This window comes from Gracilinanus agilis, chromosome 2 (genome assembly GCF_016433145.1).
Source record: "Gracilinanus agilis isolate LMUSP501 chromosome 2, AgileGrace, whole genome shotgun sequence".
In the NCBI taxonomy this organism is placed as follows: Eukaryota; Metazoa; Chordata; class Mammalia; order Didelphimorphia; family Didelphidae; genus Gracilinanus; species Gracilinanus agilis.
The window spans coordinates 652385233-652404240 of NC_058131.1; the positions used below are offsets into that span (position 1 = coordinate 652385233).

The 19008-nt window shown below is 38.0% G+C and overlaps 1 protein-coding gene across 4 annotated transcripts in view; it reads right to left on the reverse strand.

The window, feature by feature from the left end:
- Positions 1-7472: 7472 nt before the first annotated feature.
- C2H10orf71 (chromosome 2 C10orf71 homolog) overlaps positions 7473-19008 on the reverse strand; it is a 43591-nt gene continuing 32055 nt past the window's right edge. For all 4 annotated transcript variants that reach the window (XM_044665772.1, XM_044665775.1, XM_044665776.1 and 1 more), the window contains 2 exons: positions 17172-17281; positions 7473-13113 (listed from right to left, as the gene is read on the reverse strand). In XM_044665772.1, coding sequence (XP_044521707.1) covers positions 8538-12977 — 4440 coding nt within the window. In that variant the 5' untranslated portion in view covers positions 12978-13113; positions 17172-17281 and the 3' untranslated portion in view covers positions 7473-8537. The remainder of the gene's footprint in view (positions 13114-17171; positions 17282-19008) is intronic.

The window sequence follows — 19008 nt, forward strand, 5'->3', positions numbered from 1 at the left end:
CTGTTTTAACATTCAAACGCTTTATAAAATACCAGTGGTTTAATGAAAGCAGTGATTGAAATCTTCAAGTCAGCAAGTCCTTATTTGATTTTTTAAAACAAGGAGATTATGTTTTTCAGGTCTCTGGGTTTCTGACCTTTACAGATGGAATAAGAGAATGTAGGCATGAGAAATAAAATTGTCCATAAAATACAATATCGAGCCTCCCACGATTATTTCAACAGCTGTGATTTGAGCCAATTCTTTATGGTCCAGCCAAAGAGAGAAAGTACATTCTTTAAGGGACTCCCAGAGAAAGTGTTATGGTCCTCCATTCACCCATCCTCGCTGAAGAGCTTACCTTCCCCTGCCCACTTCATTTAAGGTTGGAGGAAATGGGAGATGGTTAGCTTGGAGAAAAGGAGAACCAAGTGAGGAATGATAGCTGGGAGTGCTGACTTGTGAAGAAAGGAAAAGACTTGTTATCTTTGACTCATAGGATAAAACAGGAGGAATGGGTGGAAGCTATAAAGAAGCACATTTAAGTTTGAAGTTGGGATGAACTTGAAATAATTAGAGCTGTCCAAAGTGGAACATCCTCAGGAAGTGGGCATCCTCCTGGATGAGAAAATTGAAATCAAGGTAAAATTAAGGGGAGCTTTTCTTAAACATTCCACTGAAGAATGTCTCTCCCAGAGACTTAAACATGGGGTAAAACTTTACAGAATCCTGTCTCTGACAATTATTAGTTTTGTGGCTATGGACTAGACCAGTGATTTTATCATAACAGAAAATTGGATGTTGAAATTCTCTCAATAAAAAGAGATCAGCACTTTCTCTGCAATAATTTGTAGTCCTAGAGAGCTGCTGAGATCACTGACACATTAAGTGACTTGCCCAGGGTCACACAACCAGTATGTGATTGCGCACAACTTGAACCCTGACCTCTTCTCCTTCCTTCTATCCCCTCTTAATAGAGAATCTCTTTTTCTTTATGAGAAAACAGCTTAAGTTCCATATTCTTCATGAAAACTTTGCTGGTTCTAATTGTCCTCATTTTAAAAATACTTTTCATTTAAGTACTTTATGTGTGTATTTGTTAATTTATATGTACATAGATCTGATATACCTGCAATATATATGTGTGTGCACATACTCTGTGAATATAAAATTAACACACATGATATATATATATATATATGGTATATTCAACATCTATAGAACATATAGCCATATATAACTTACTATTATTAACTAAATTAATATAATATATCTATTACTTTTATTAACTAAGTTAATATATCTTCTAATGGGAGAGATATACACATATAAGTATATATTAAATATACATATTATATAAGTGTGTATAATATATGTGTGCATTTGTAATACATTATATATAAAACAGGTATAATATGTATATTATCTATATATTGTACATATATTACAGATAAATAAACTGAGGCAGGCAGAAACAAAGTAACTTGAACAGGGATACACAGCTAGTAAGTGTCTGAGACTACTTTTGAAATCAGATCATGACACTACCAGAGATCTGTCCATTGTACTACCTATATGCCTAGATACTCACATTCATAATGAACTTTCCTTCTAATGGGAGGGATAACTTCTTACTTCTGACACATGTATATGCAGGTCTAGATCTAGATGTGCACACAGGGGCACATGTATGCATGTAAGTACACATATGTATGTGTATATGTACATATATGCTTAGCCGCTGTCTGCCTCAGTTTCCTTATCTGTCAAATGGGGATAATAATAGCACCTATCTCTCAGGGCTGTTGTGAGACTCAAATGAGACCCTGTTTGTCAGGTGCTTTGCCAAATGTAAAGTACTTCCTTAGTTGTATTATTATTATTCTACAAAACCAATGATATACACTAGGCAGGGATATAAATGATTGGACAAGCCTTCTCTAGAACTCTTTGTCATTTGGAATGAATGAGTTGTCTCTTTCAATAGTTAGGCACTATGAATATTAATATAATTTATTATTTAATAACAAATAATAATGATTAATAACAATTAATAATTATTAATATAATTTACCTCCTAATGGAAGAGATAGTTATGCATATATATGTACACATATTACATTTATATTATATGTGATATATATTTCTAGAGGGGTAAAGTCTCAATCAATCACCAGCTTCTCTAAGGGAAGTGGGAATCTAATTGATGAATAGTTTTCTATATTCACTTGCATAGCACAAAAATAAAGCCTCTTCTGTTTAGGACCTGGGCAGTTTTTTTTTTTTTTTGGTAAATGTATATAAAACAAACAACACGGTTGAGAGATCATTTGAGGACAAGTCCAAGTTCAGAGTGAGACTCAGCAATTCTCCATCTGGTACCAATTTTTAAAATAACAATTTATGCAAGTCTTCTGTAGCTTAGAAGAAAGACAGTTTTTTTAGTGAAGGGTATCTTTAAACTAAGGTAATCATCCATAATTGCCATGTAAAAGAAAGAATTAAAAAGATATATGTTCATTAATGTCTGAGGTACTTGAAAACCATTCTAAAGACTTAAATTCCTTTTCTCAAAAACTACATCTGGGTCTCCTGGAAGAAATGGTTCTCTGAGGTGTTGGGAAGGAGGCACCTGTAAGTCAATGATGATGAAGGAGAGGAGCTCTCCAAAGCCCAAGTCTAGGTTGAGAGAACATCACCAACACAAAACTAAGAGCAGGCTCCAGTAATAAAATTGGGGCCAGGTGGCCAATATCGTATTTAGAGTCAGGGGGTCAGGAAAGCCACTCATCTAAGCATCATAAGGAGGAATAATGTGCAGTTGAGGATTCATTTGGTTTATACCCTTTGTTGAGGGAACAAAGACCCATTGTTCTTCCTTCAGTGTACCTATGGCGCCCAACTTTGTATCAATTGAAAATGTCCTCAATCTGGATAGTCATGGGCCAGATGCTGTAATTTTTAATGAATTTTAAATCTTTGTCCCTGTGCTAAGAGAAATGATGCTGTGAAATAAGATGGTTTTTGCATTGTGACTCCAAAGAGCAAAATATCAACTTAGAAACTTTGGAGAAAAGACACTGGAACACAAACTGATTTCTTGAGACTGGGATCTCCTTAAGGGAAGGGAATTGCCTTACCTATCTCTACATTCCTTATAATACTTAGCACATAGTAGGTGTTGAGCAAGTATATGTTGACATGGATGGAACATAGTCTTCTTCAATATTTCCTTTTGCCATATCCCATTTTGTATCTTAAAAATTTGTGTATGTGTAATGGCATGGTATAGTGTATGCAAGGTTGGCCTTAAAGTCAAGAATATTTAGTTTCAATCCTTGTCTCTCAAAAACAGTAAGGTTGTGACCACAGGTAGATCACCTAATTGCTCGGTAACCCCAGATAACACAATTAGAATTTTCAGATAAGTTGCTGATTTGAATCTGTGGAGAAAGTTGCCACATGGGAAGTTCTCTATGTTGAAGAAATCATAGATCTGGAATCTCCTGCCTGCTAAGCATTTTCATGATCATTGATGGGAATGATACGTTGCGAACAGACACTGGAACACTAGTATTGCAGGGATAGTTGTATCTGTTCTATGATTTCTATCACTTTATGAAAACCCTAAAATCACATGTAGATCTAGTTAAAATGATACAAGAAAATAAAAAAAAACCTGTAAATGTCCTAAAAATCCTCAATTTTAAAATGGTTACAACGATATGACATTCCCCCCTAAAATATCCCCACTTAAGGATCTAGTCTTATTCACTTTTTTGATCAAATACACCAAATACTTTATTTTATTGGATGAAAATGCAACAAAAGTTCCTTTGGTCCTAGTGTTTGAAGGTTATTATTGGATATATATGTATATATATGTACACACACACACACACATAGAGCTGTATATATATATACATTCATTGGTTTTATATATGTGCACATATAGGTGCATATATATATATGGATATACATATGTATCTCTATGTAAAACCAATCTGAAATAATTAACTTGAAGTTTTTGTACCAATCTATAAAGGTCATTTCAAAAGCAGCTTCATTGTCATCCATTGGCCATGAATGAAGAGATCTTGGTTTGATTCTTTTTTTTTAACTGTGTATTTACAATACTCTATATTGGTTCTAAGGCAGAAGAGCAGTAAGGGCTAGGCAATGGGGGTAAGTGACTTGCCCAGGGTCACACTGCTAGGAAGTGTCTGAGTCCAGATTTGAACCCAGGACCTCCTGTCTCTAGGTTTGACTCTATTCATTGAGCTACCTACCTGCCCCTTCTCCCTGGTTCTATTCTTGGCTCTTTCCTTTAATTATGACTCAGTGACTTCTTTGAGCCATTTACAGGATAGCTGCCTTTTCTCTATATTATTGAGATGTGAGAAATGATCATATTTTTCCTTATCATCACTTAGGGCTCCCAAACCATCTGGGACACAAGTTCCCAGACCACTTAGAGCCCCCAAAAGGAAGGGAAACTATACAAACAAGTTATCCTTGATTAAACATTGTGAGTATTGCTATGTCTGCATATGTAAACTGTAGGGCAGAATTTAGAAAAACTGATCAATGTAAGGACACCTTCTGAATCCTTCCCACTATGGTTTTCCTCAATCCCAGGCCATTGTTTCCCCAGGCCAAATATCAATTATTTAAGTGATTTCTAGAATTCTTAATTACTTTTTGCCTGGATACATATTGATTGAATATAGGCACCATCACAAGCTTGCCCAAGAAACTATAGAATCTCAGAATCCTCTAGTTGGAAGAGGTCTTGGAGGCCATCTTGTCCAACTTGGACATAAACATTTCTATTATATATGTGACAAATAGTCACCCTGCTTTTGCTCGAAAATGGCGAATAATGGGAAACCCATTACGTCCCAACTCATTTAGTTTTGAGATGACTAATTATTATTTTGTTGTAGACGAAAAAGAGTAGTGTGTACTTTATTAGGAAGGGAATAGGCATACTTTTTGATAATGCATTTCATTGGGAGGTAGCTTAAATCCTGGCTTATTGCCTATATAAATTTGAGAAATTTACTTTGGGCTTTGGTTTCCTCATCTACATAATGAAGGGACTAGACTAATTGGCCTTGAAGTTTTTTTCTATCTATTTCTAAATCTATGATTTTCCAACCATTTTATAAACATATAAGTTCTGTTATAAACCAGCTTGGAATACTATAATAAAAAATTTATGTCATGATGATGAGTTAAATGAGGTCATAGACTTTTAGGGCTGGAGGAGAACTTACAGGGCATTTAGTCCAATCCTTTTACTCTACAGACAAAGAAACAGATACGCCAAGGGATGAAATAAATTGGCCAAGATTGTACAACTAGCAAGTGACTGATAATTGGATTCAAATGTATGTTTTTGTTATCCAAACCAATTACTCCTCTTACCACACCACACTTCCTCCCAATAGAAGCCAACTTAGTAACAATGCCTTGTTTTACAGATTTGTTCCAAATTGTTCCACAGTGATCCTTTAGGAATCATCCACTAATTTATGAATCAAGGAAAAAATAGCATGATGACTTGGGCACTAGCAGAGCAAGCTTTGGTTTGGGCTGGTAGACTTTCTATATGTACCTTATCGTTATTCCTGCCAGGCATCGTTTTTGAGCGAGGATGAAAAATTGGAGTTGACCTACATTGGTGGCTTATTCCTGTAATCCATGCTACTGGGGGAGACTGGCTAGTGGATCACATTATTGCAAGAGAAAAGACATTTTAGTCTTGGAGTGGCTTATCAAATGCTTTGAGTATCAATGAACACATTTATAAAACTACACATAATTCATATTTCAAGGATATATATATATGTATATATATATATATATATATATATATATATATATATATATACTTACATTGGTGTAGTAGGCCCCTCCACCAATACAGATTGTCATTCCAAGTTGGAGCTGACTGATGCCAATATGGTAGACCCCTGGGAGAGGGGATGGGGGTGTATAAGGCTGCTTAAGGTGGAATAAACTGGTCTAGTTCAAAAGTGGAGTAGGCCAAAACTTCCCTGCCAATTGATAGTGGGATCAGGTATGTTTGCTGCACATCTAACCTGGGCCAGATAGTTAAACCTAGTCTCAAAACATTTTTTTTAAAAAAAGGAAGTTGGTTCAAATGGTATTTTTAGGCTGGATACTGCTCTCAAGCTGGGGGTGGGGGGAGAGGGTGCCAAACCAACTAGGTCCCTTTCCTCATTTAATGCAGTTTTTCATATACCTGGATATGCTTAGATTAAAAAAGATAAAAACCTTTACTTCACATAAGACTCGAGTTCAAACTGAGATTGAGGGAACTAGTTTTAAATGCAGCAACTAATCTGTAGCAATATGTAGTAATGCGATTGTGTATGTGTATACAATTTTTAAAAATCTACTTTTAGATCTTTTAGAAACATAACTAGTGCCAGGGGTTGCTGTGGAAGTCTCAGAGTCATCTAGAATGCTTGAGAAAGGATTCTCTGTTAAGATCTGTGAGATCTTAAATAAGGATGCTATGGATTTTCATTAGTCTTCTTGTTCTCATGTTTCTTCTTATTTCCCATCTCCATGTGGGCAAACAGTGGGTTTACCAAATAGCTGAAAATATCTTCCTCTTTTTAAAAAAAATCTTAGCTTTATAAGGAAAGAAAAGCAGCTGCTGGGAGAACACTGCCTGCCTGAATTAAATATAGTTAAATTAAAAAATATAGGTTGGATGTGTTTCCTTATTTTTTAACCCATGTTTCAGTATTTGGAAAAAAGGAAAATCAGACTAATGTTCTTCTAATTTTTTATGCATGTATATATTTACTCATAAATTCTAACTGCCTTTAAAGATACAAGTGTATTTGAGCCACAATCTGTCTGTCTGTCTGTCTGTCAGTCTGTCTCTCTCTGAGTTGTTCTGTTTTTTTCAATAGTGCTCAACTCTTCATCACCCCTTTTGGAATTTTCTTGACAAAGGCATTAGAGTGGTTTGCCATTTCCTTCTCCAGTTCATTTTACAAATAAGGAAACTGAGGCAAGCAGGGTTACATGGCTTACTCCAGGTCACAGAGTAAGTTTCTGAGGCAAGATTTGAACTCGGGAAGATGAGTCTTTTTGACTCCAGACTGGCACTCTAGTCACTGCCCATCTAGTTGCCTCATACCACTAAATCTCAGGGACCCAGCTTACGCAGGCAAAACAGGGAAGTTTGTGGGGGAAAACACTGTACAATCAATAGCAGATATCTCAATAAGACAAAATAAGTGTTGCTAAGCAGTCCAGTGGTTCTAACCTCAATCAAACCCGGGAAAACAAATAAATAGACCTGAGCTAGGGACTGTATACACAGCATGGAATTCCACTTGCATGGTCACATGAGGGGCCATATGTGTGTGGCTGACTTCCATCACAAGCCAAGGGCCAGTGGGAATTGTTACCAAGTGATTATGAGCATCAGAAGAACAGATTGTCCATGGCGCCAAAAGAGCAGCATCAGGAGTATCACCTGGCTGCTTTATTTGATCACTTTTCTCAATAAATGACATCAGGCCAAAGACAGAATGATATCTATCAACTAGATATTAAACATTATTAAAAAGTTTTTTTGACTCATCAGATGACATCTAGAAGAATGTTTCATTATAGAAACAATACCTTTTCTTACCCTAAATAAACTTTTCAACTGTCTTCTGGTTCTTCAGGGAAGAGTTTTCACACTGCATGAGATTTAGCCTGAGATGTGGAGGACAGAGAAAGTGATCTGGGAACTTGTGGGTGAGCTCTCTGTCTACATGAAATTGGCACTGCCGGGTTGTAAATGAGAGATAGGATTTATTTTCTATTTTCTGTATGATAAACCACAGTAATCACAGTCTCATTTTTTCTTGTGGGGGTGGGAAAGGGAGTGTGATGAGTATCCGACTGATTGAAGTTTAAGGAGTACTCCCAACCAAACTCACTTGGGAGGGTCCATACAACATCCCTTGGCAGAGCTGGAAGTCACTTCACTTTCAGTAAGGGGAGAGAATGGGGAAAGATGTCTAAACAGACATTCTCCAAGTGAAGCATAAGCTCAGATCTCATCCTTAGTGACTTCAACCCTGGATGAGAGGATTTCTTGGTGATGAATCCTCTCTGTTTGGTGGCATTAGCAGCTTTAGCAGCATTGGGGGTGGCAGCAAGGAAGTGGGGTAGATGGGAGAGGAGAAGGGAAAGAGAGAAGTGGGAGGGTTATTCATGCAATCACTACCCTTCTCATAGACTGGCCATTTTGTAACACCCAAACAGTAGCAGATTTTTTTAAGAGTTGGGAGGGTAACCTAACTTAGAGAGGACAAAATCCCTCAATTGGATTTATTCTTTAGAAAAAAAAATTCCAGTGTTAAATTTTGCATTAGGTGCCATTTTCAAATAAATATGTTCAAGGAGATGCCTGAATGTATGTAAAATTTTTTCTGGGAGAGGGGTGGGCTTTATTTGTTTATTTTTGGGTGGGGAAGGGTGATAGACGTGGAGAGGGTTGAAAATAAATTTAATTTTCAAGAGATTCCTTCTGAAGCAAAGTCCTCTAAATCATCCATGGAAATAATGTCCAAATTTTGAGCCTCACTTGGGTCCTTTTTCAAACTCTGTGGAACTTCCTCTCTCTGATGACTTGGAGAATTATGTATGGGTTCAGCATATGCCTGAGGACTTGGGTGTTTGGCATTTCTGAAGCTCTGGAGCCAGTGGTCAGCTGACTCCCTGGCTTGAGGCTCCTGCCTTAGAAAAGTGGGTGCTGAGAGCTGTGAGGAGGATCTCAGAGGTGTTAAAGAAGTCACTGGTAGAGGGTGGAGGCCAGGATATACCAAGTAAGGAGAATTAAAAATTTCTGAAGAGGGGATTTCAGGGGACCCCCTTTCAGAAGAAGGGATTGATACTTCAACATACTTGCCAGTCTCTGGGTCATAGAATGTCTTGATTCGCACCTGGAGTGGTAGGTCAAACACAAAGTACTCTCCAGAGTGAGGATCCTGGAGGACTTTCTTCTGAGTGGCAGGGTAGGAGGACATAGGGATTACAGACTGAGCACCACTGGGTCTCCTCCTTATGGACTCAGAGAGTGTGGCCACTGAGTGCCGGTGAATTGGAGGAGGAAGGGAACGGACCCTGGGGAAGTTGGATTGTGGAATCTCTACAGGGGATAAAGGCCTTTTCCAAATCCCATCTGCACCTTCCATCTGAGGGCTTTCCTCCTGGATTTCATACAGTTTCTCTTGTTGCAGGTCCATCTTTTTCCGTTTGTTTGCCAATTTCTTTGCTCGCCTTAGGGCCTTTTCAGTTTTTGGTGGGACTGCTGGTGGTTTGCTCACTGACTTTTCCATGTGAACAGTAGAGGGTGATCTTTCATAGGGAGCTGCCCAGCTGCTAGTCTCCTCCAATAGTGCATCCCTTGTGGACAAAGCCATGGTTTCTTCAGCAGATGAATCAAATTGCGGGTTACCTCCAATACTTGGGACTACAGAGTGTGTAATGTCTTCCCTTGCTGTTTTGGCACCACTCTTTCTTTCTGATGCTAGGCTGGGTATGCTGGAACATGTGCTGGTCAAGGGACTTGTTTTGGCAGAGTTTGGCAAATCTCCCTGCAATATACCTGGGTCTAGAGGACCCTGTGGGGCATCATCCAATATGGTGCTGGCTGACGGGGAATAAACACTGCTGTCCACTATGGAGCTAGTTACCGGTGAATTTATCATCTCACTAGCGACTATATTTCTCACCAAAGACCCTTCCCTGGGAGTGGACAGTAAGTGGTTTCTAGAACACTGAGTCTTTTCTTCTGAATGGGCTTCTCCGAATTGCCTTGCTGGTAGTTGTTCCCCAGAATCTTCATCTGGTAAAATGATGGTGGGTTTGACTTTGAAGGCAATAGGTTTCTCTTTATTCTCGTAATGGTTTTCAAGATCACTGGCCACAACCTTATTTAACAAATTCTGAGAAGACCTGACACCATCACTATCTCTCATTAATGGGAAGAATGGGGAGTTGCTCTCATCTTCCAGAAGAGTGGCTTCTGAAATTGGCTGGAAATTTTCTGTCTTTACTGATCCAAAAACCTGTCCACTATCACTGATGCTCCTGTAGATTTTTTTGTAGGCATTGGATCTCTGACTGTTTGATGTTGCTAGCTGGCCATTTTTTTGAGCATTTGGTATATCTTGGGATTCTAGCTGGTAGAGGTGAGTGTTCTCTCTGTGTTCTACCAATCTGTTCTCTGTGTCCCTGTTGCTATTGTTATGGGCATTTTCTGAGGATGAAGTCCTCAGAAGTGGCAGTATGATAGGCTTGATCACTGGAGATGATTTGAAGGTGTTGTCTTTGATTGTAAACATAATGTGCTTGTTTGAATTTGGGGAAAGTGATAATGGAGGATTTTTGGTATCAGGAAGAGAAGTATTCTTATCTTCTAACCAAACATCTCTGCAGTTGGCTTCTTCTTTTGACTCAATCATCACACTATCTCTGGACATACTTTCACCTTCTCTCTGCGACATTTCCTCCTTGTTACAGTCTTCTACGCTAGCAAAACCATTACTTAAAGAATAGTACTGCAAATCATCCTTTCTTAGACCTTTTTCTCTCTTTTCATTTTTCTGACTTTCCTCTAGGCTCACACTACTCTTTCTGTCTTCCCTTTGGCATTCTGTAAACCATGTTTTCTGTTGATCCTCAAATGAGGCAAATGATTGGTCTGAAGAGCTCGTGCTTATTTTGGCCTTGCTTTTGAGGTTTGGTATGAAATCAGACTGGGTGTCACTATAAAACACATCTTCTTCTTCTGGGGAAAGTGGACCTGGTGAGATTTTCTGGCTGAAATTTGCATTTTGTGATCTTGCATCTCTCTCCTGGTCAGTCTCCTGGGAAATGGATCTTGGTAATCCATTTTCAAGGAGGTGAATATTCAGTTTGTCCTCAACTTTTCCATCCACTAGATCTCTATTGCAAATCTTCAAGGACAGGTGAGGCCGACTTTTCATTAAATTGTGCTCATTTGCTTGGTGGTGATACTGCTGAGTGTCTGTATCACTGTTCCTAGGATCTCTGAAGTCTATGTCATCATTCTTGAAATCATTCTGTTCTGAAATGTCCCCATTCACATAGGACAGTTCTTCCAGAGTCTGAGTTGAATTAAGAGTTAGATAATTATCTGTGAGATCTCCATTAATATCTCCTTTATGATCCTTCTCCTTGATGTTGACATAGGGCTGGTGGTTCAGTTTGTCCTTATTTGACGTATGTAGGGGATTTTCTTCAGATCCATTGGACATGAAAGTGCCATTGCTTATATTTTCTTGCTTGACATGATCCCTAGCTTTTGTTTTCTCATCATGGCTTTTTAGGAGAGGGGAAGCACTATAAGTACTTTTGACTCGCTTTCGGACATCCTTGAGATTGAACAACAAACTAGGCACTTTTGACTTATAACTGTCTCGATACTGATATTCATTAAGTCCTCTTCCCTCATGCTCACTTGATCCCATTGAATTTTCTTGGGGAGGGAGTGTTGCCATCCCTGACTGATTTTCTAGTGAGTCTAGAACTTGTTTTGTTGGTATGACAGGTGTCAAAAGCTTACTGATGTTAAAATGAGGATTATAACATTCATTTGAGTTTACTTGTTCTTCTATTACTTCATTTTCAGGAAAGTCTACTTTGGGATCTGGCCTTTTATTCAAAGATGGGTCTTTTCCATCAGTTTTCTTTTCACTTAAAGGATCATGTGTTTTCTCTTTTCCTCCTTTGCTGAGTTTTGATCTCCTCCAAGGGGCTCGTGAAGTTTCCACCTGAACCTTGGATTCTGAACTGGGAACCTTCTCCTCCGTGACAAAGTTTTGGGATTCAGAAACTGATTGAACATTAGACACTTGGGAAAGAGAAGCAGATGGAACTCCTGCTGCCAGAGTCTTCTCTTCTGGGTTCATGCGTACTCTGGTGTGGCTGGGTGATATTTCATGCCTGCTTGGGTGGATCTCTCTTAGTGGTAGTGGGTTTTCCTCACAGTTTGGGGGAGCTTTGATTTCTGGAGTATGTTCATCAGCTTCTTTCCTCTCAAGCAATTTCTTGTGATGTGCATTCCATGACTCAAAAGCACTGTTCTCACTATGCAGAAAATTCCCTTTGCTTGCCTGTTCATTGGCTTTTCCACCCTTAATCTTTGCTGGCTTTGTTGGTGGAAGATGGGCATTTGATTCAAATGTCTTGGAAGCATCCATAGGGGGTGGTTGAAAACCATCAGTACAAGATGTTAGGTCATTAGAAACTGGTGAATTTGGTGTCCCCTGCCTGCCACTAGGCCAACTGGTATTTTGATATGTTTTGGAAATTTCAGCAGGTACCTTCCTGACAGTTAAAAAAGCTGAATCCACGCAGAAATTCACACCACTTCCTGGGAGGGGTGCACATTTTAGAGGAGTTTTCAGAGCAGAGTGTTTGCTGGTGGGAGGCAGGCTGTCAGAACTTGAATTTTCTGTTCTATCAAAGGATTTAATTAATGAAGATACTTTGGAGACAGGTTTACTACTCCTCAAACCAGAAACAGGGATCTCCAGCTTTCTCCGTGTGCTGACTGGAGGTGGTGTGTTGTCTTTGAGGTATTTTTCCTCTCCTTGGACATACTTGGGCAACTGCTGGAATGTAGATGCCCAACTAGCATGCTCATTTCCATGGGTTTGTATCCTATTGCAGAGACTGCTTTTCTTGATGGCATGGCTGCCTGTTCCCTGTTGAAAACTACCAAAAAACTGCTGAGCAAAATCTGGTGAAATTACAAGATTAGAATCATTGAAGGATGTGTCCTCAGATATACATAAACTTCTAAAGGCCCTGTCTGTGAGATTGCTGACCTCTCTGTCTGCATCATCCAACACACTTCCGATGCTTGAAGAATCACTAAGTCCATCCGTGTATTTCTTATTTCCTTGCATCGTCTGAACAGGCATGAAGAGGTGATCCACAAAATTAATTTTTTCTTCTGCAAGTTGATTTCTGCTCAATGACTTAATTTTTACTCGATCTTCTTCCAAAATGTGTTCATTTAGTTCACTTGATGCAACCACAAAATGGGACCTTTTTTCTCTGTAAAAGGAATTAGCAAGGGCATGAATATGATAATGTATAAATAAATCAGTGAGAAAATCACAAGCCTGTACAGATTATTTATGACAACTGATGCCGATGTAAGGAATTTATGGTTTACAAAGAGCCTTGTAACCTCTAACTCAATTGATCCCAACAATGAACCTCTCATTTATATGAAGAAGAGAAGGATCAAAGAGGTTAAGTTGGAGAAGAAATGTGACATAATGGACAGCGGTCTCTGTTAGGGAACTGGGAAGACTTCAGATTCTGCCTCAGACATTTACTTGTAGTGTGACCATGGAGTAAGTCACTTAATTTCTTTCTTTTTTTTTTTTTAACCCTTGTACTTCGGTGTATTGTCTCATAGGTGGAAGATTGGTAAGGGTGGGCAATGGGGGTCAAGTGACTTGCCCAGGGTCACACAGCTGGGAAGTGGCTGAGGCCGGGTTTGAACCTAGGACCTCCTATCTCTAGGCCTGACTCTCACTCCACTGAGCTACCCAGCTGCCCCTTAAGTCACTTAATTTCAATGAGACTCAGTTTCCCCATTTAAAAATCGTGAAAACAATATGTGCAGTACTTATTTAATGAGGTTGTTTTGAAATGGAAAGGATTTAATATATTTAAATGCTTTAAAAATCTTAGAATCCTAAATGAACATCAGTTATTAAATGACTTGTCCATCATCATACAGTCAGTAAGAGGCTATATTCAAATGAAGATCTCTCCTGACTCCAAGTCTAGCACTCTTTACACAGTACAACCCTGCCTTTCTCATATTTAACCTTTTCTATGATAGCAAACCCAGCTTTGTAGGCTGCAGAATAGAATATTGAGATACATATTTGTTGCTGTTCATTTGAGGAATTATTTTCCAATTGGTTGTCTTGCTTGATACTTAGAATAACTTAAATTTGGTGTTCTAAATTAAACTTAGATTTGAGTTCCTAAAGTGAAAGATATACCATAAAACAATAATAGCTATGATAATAGGACAAAGGGTCAGAGACCAAGCTTCTTGTTTATTATTTGACCTTAGCAGGGTCATTATCAGAGCTTTGATGGGGAATGGAAATATATTCAGGTGGTCATGGATTGAAAGTTGAAATGGATCTCAGAGGTCAATCTGGACCCATAGTAATAAAGAAACTGAGGCAGACAAAGTGACTTCCCCAGGGTCATTTAGCTTGCTTAAGTGTCTGAGATGGGATTTAAATCCAGTCTTTCTGATGTCCAAGTTCTTTGTCCTCTTTAACTTACACCATGGGCTTGATCCCAGTCAAAGAGACACAAGGTGAAAGGAAAAGGAGTACTGGACAAAGAGATAAGAGACCTAGGTTGTCATCCCAGCACAATTAGAAAAAAACACAAACCCTTACCTTCTGTCTTAGAACCAATACTATTTATTGATTAGTTCCAAGGCAGAAGGGTTAGGCAATGGGGGTTAAGTGACTTTCCCAGGATCACACAGCTAGGAAGTGTCTGAAACCAGATTTGAACCCAGGATCCCCTATCTCTAGGCCTGGCTATCAATCCACTGAGCCACCAAGCTGCCCTGTCTACCCCCTAACCCCCTGCCCATTCTAGCATTATTGCTAATAATAATAATAATATATTAATAATGATAATTGGTAATCATTGAAAATGGTAATTGATATTGATAATGTAAATAATAGGATGCTTTAAATTTCATAATTTGCTTTAATAGGTACATCTCATTTTTACTAGTTGTGTGATCTTGAATGTCATTTAAATTTCCTTGAGTTTCAGTTTACTCAACTGTAAAATGAGGAGGCTGGAATACATGATTCTTATGGTTATTCCTTACAGCTTGAATATGTTCTGATTCTATTTGAATATGTTCTGATTCTATTCTTATTCATGAACATGTAGTTGGCCAAAGGGACATTTTATAGATATCGGGAAGACTAGGGAATAGGTATCAGGATAATATTAAAAAAGTAGACCATTTTCTTGTTCCTCCTTTGTGTCTTCTTTCCTCCAATGGTGGAACCATTTCTCTTGGCTCCTACTCCTTAACTCTCAGACTCAAGATGCTTGATCAATTGGGCTATGATATAATAACTAGCTCCATTTGGCTCCATTCTGGGCCTCTCACTCCACATCCAACTTGTAGAAGGGAGAAATGAATACACCAGAGCATCCTTGATCAAGCAAGGGATATCTTCTCAGAAGAATCTCTGGGTCATAGAAGAAATTTGTTCATATCTGAGTCAACAGGTGTAGTGTGGTGTAGTGATTAGAAATCATTTCTCAAAACCAGGAAGACCTTGGTTCAAGCTTTACCTCTGATACATATCTTTTAAAAAACAAACCCTTACCTTCCTTTTTTAGAATCAATAGTAAGCATTGATTCCAAGTCAGAAGAAGTAAGTAAGAACTAGGCAATTGAGGTTAAGTGACTTGCCCAGAGTCCCACAAATAGGAAGTGTCTGAGGCTAGATTTGAACCCAGGACTTCTCCAGGCCAGGTTCTTTATCCACTCTACCACCCATCTGCTCTTACTAAATGACTTTTAAGGCTTCTTCCAACTCTATCTCTCTCATCTTATGACTTGTTAGTGGAGTGAAATAGTTATTTCATTCAAATAACTAGTTGGTCCTATTTCTCTTTTTCCTCCAAATAAATTGATCAGATGTTTGTTTGTTGTATTTCATCTGAAAATTGCTCAGTTTTCTTAGTGCTAAATAAACCATCTCAATTTCTATTGTAATTGAAATCAGATGTCCACTGAGGCATCTGGTCAAAGTTAAAGTATATTTGGCTTGAGGACTTCAATTGAAATTATTAGCCTGTTGAGCTGAGTAGAGGTCATATATTTGTCTATGGTCACCAATGCTATGGGCATCATTTTCATACTTGGTGAAAGCATGGACAGTTGAACATGCCATGTGAAAATGACTTATCCTGAAAATGATGAATTGGCAGTCTTCCTGACCCATACTTTTGTATTGTAATTCTGGGTTCAGAAACCATACTCGCTGTCAGAGGGTAACTAGGAAGAAGTTGAGGAAGTCCAAGTCAAATCTGATTGTAATATACATTACCTTAATCACCGAGGTCTTCTTTTATCTGACTAGGATCCCACTAATTGAGACTTTATTAAGGAACTTCAGCTTTCAATGCACGTGTGTTGGGGGGAAGGAGATTGGATGAGACAGCCTTTAAATTCATTATTCTATGGTCTTATGGAAGGTTTGTCCTCCAGAACTTTTTGTTCTAATCGTCTGTTGCTTGAAACCTTCGTGTCTGTCTTAATTTGGGGTACGTGTGCCTCTGTTTGTTGACTATGGCAACACAGGAATTCCAAAGGGTAACTTATAGTTCTTGAAACTTTCCTTTGTGAAAGGAAGAGAGAACATCTAGCTCTATCACCATTAATTTGCACACGGGGCAACAGAAACTGTGTATATTTTATCTGCTTAAGGACCACCAAAGGAAATGAAAAGACCAGTTTAGTGTGCTTGAAAGGTTGGTCCATCTATCCATACTGGACAAGTGAAGTAATTCTCAGTGCTATGGATATTTGTCAGTAATGTCAATATTGCCAACAACTTAATTAAATAAGGTACAAAGTCTTCCAACTCAAAGTCAGAGTTAATATAGTACTTGCCCCAAACAGGATTACTTGGGTTGTTGAGCATTTGAATTCTAACATGAATTTAAATTCCCCAAATGAGATGTCACTTAGGCCTACTTAATAATTCCAAAATGGTGAAAATGTCATGAAGAACTGAATCAGTTACCCTAGTATTTCAAGGAAAAAACTAATTTGCCTCAAGGGAGAAAAAGTTTTTTTTTTACCCTCTTTCCCCCAACTCCCTGGAGTTATTCATTAACTTTCTTAGTTTTAAATTCCACTTACTTTGAGGAGATCTAGTATGGCCCTTAAATAGTTGTCATGAAAGTGACTCCCCTAATCCCCTTTGTAATGAAAAGGTATAGAATAGCCAAATGCCAAGGATTCCATTTAAAATAATTGCAGAGAATAGAAGAATGATTATCAAAAGAAGAATGATTATCAGGAAACTTACCTGTTATAGATGTGAATCCTGCAGGAGCATGCCTTTCATATAATTTTGTTTGGCCTTCTGTGTATTTAGACTTCCTTGGAGAATTTATATTTTGCTTCATTGTCGTCCATCTATGTGGAATAAAAAAAATCAATGAAATTCAGTTGCCCAGAAATGTATCTTGTTCCAACCCTGTTTTTGCTCTTTAACATTTTTTTATCTTAATTGAGCTTTGCCAAATCCCTATAAAAGGCAGAACCCAAACAGGCATCTTTTCCACACTTAAGATCCATTGAAGGATTTAGGGATGCTTATCTTGGAGATAAGAACACTGTGGGGGGATGGAGAGAATTTGGAGAGAATGAGATAGGATCATTGTCTTCAAATCATATGGAAGAGGATTCCTGGAGATCTAGAGCTAAAAGGGACCAAAGAGGTCATCTAATCCAGTCCCCTCTTCTTGCAAAAGAGGAAACTGAAGCCTAGGGAAATCAAGTGACTTGTCTAAGATCACAGAAATAGTAAACATCAAAGGTGGATTTTGAACCCAGGTTCTTTGATAGTAGAGGTGTTTTCCATTGTGCCACCCTGAACTCCTTGTTCAGACTGGCCTCTGAGAACAGAAGTAGGAGCATGGGTAGATTGCCTAGAAGTAAGCTTAATTGTGATGTAAGGGGAAAAAACTTTAGCAATTAAAAACTATGCTTAATTGAAATGGGCTACTTTGGGAGTAGTAGATTTCCCCTTACTATAAAGAGATCTTCAGGTAAAGACTGGATGTTCATTTGTTGGAGTGATGGTAGAAAGAATTTTTATTTGGATACTGGATGACCTCTGAGGATTCTTCTAAATCTGAGGTTTTGTGATTCCTGCCTTTATTCATTTGTTCACAGTATAATAATGATTCAAAAGACAGTCTGAGGCATTTTGAATTCTTAATGGAAACAGAGTGTCAAATTAAATCAAAACAATCTCCAATTATTTTAGTGAGCAAAATCTGACCCAAGGCAGTTTTCCCATGTGCATAAACAATGAAGCTTCTTTTCCAGTTAAAGTTAAGGAAAGTCAGTGCAGCCAAACCTGAGTCCACTTACAAAGCAATAGTATAGTATTTAATTTATTGTTGGCAGGAGAATCTAGTAACCACTTTGACAGTAAAGAAACCAAAAAACTGCCCAAGAGACTTTCAAAAGTATTCAGAATGAAGTGTAAACTAATTAAAATTAATCCACTATGCAAATTTTAAACCTAAACCATCAAGGGAATGGATAGATGTCCAAAGCTTTTTGTAGATTGAAGTTACTGGGTAAGAATCTAGCCCAAGTTGGTTTACTGATTTATGAATAATTCTAAAAGCTTATGTTTGTGGAGCCTGAGCATGTTTCTGCACAGAATCACAGACAGTTTTGTAAATATTAGCCCACTTCTATATTATTCTAATAACCATACAATTGGGTAGCCAATGGATGATTTTTGTCTCCTTAATTTTTCCAGCATAAACTGAGGCACACAGCAAGTATAAGATGATCACAAATTTCATTGGAGAAATAAAAAAAAGATATCCATATCTATATAAAGATATAGATATATATTTATGTAAAACCAAAGTTCTCTGCCTTTCACTTTCTCTCACATAAGAACTGAGTAAAATTCATTTATTGAAGATATGTTTATTATCCTTCAATCAATCAATGAGAATGCATTTATTAAGCACCTACTATGTTCTCATCATCTCACAAAGGCCTACATTCTACTAGGGGAAACAAAATGTACATATACAGTATATAAATAATAAATTGATACTGAATGAATATGGAATAAATACAAGGTAATTAGGGAAAGAAGGCACAAGATGTTG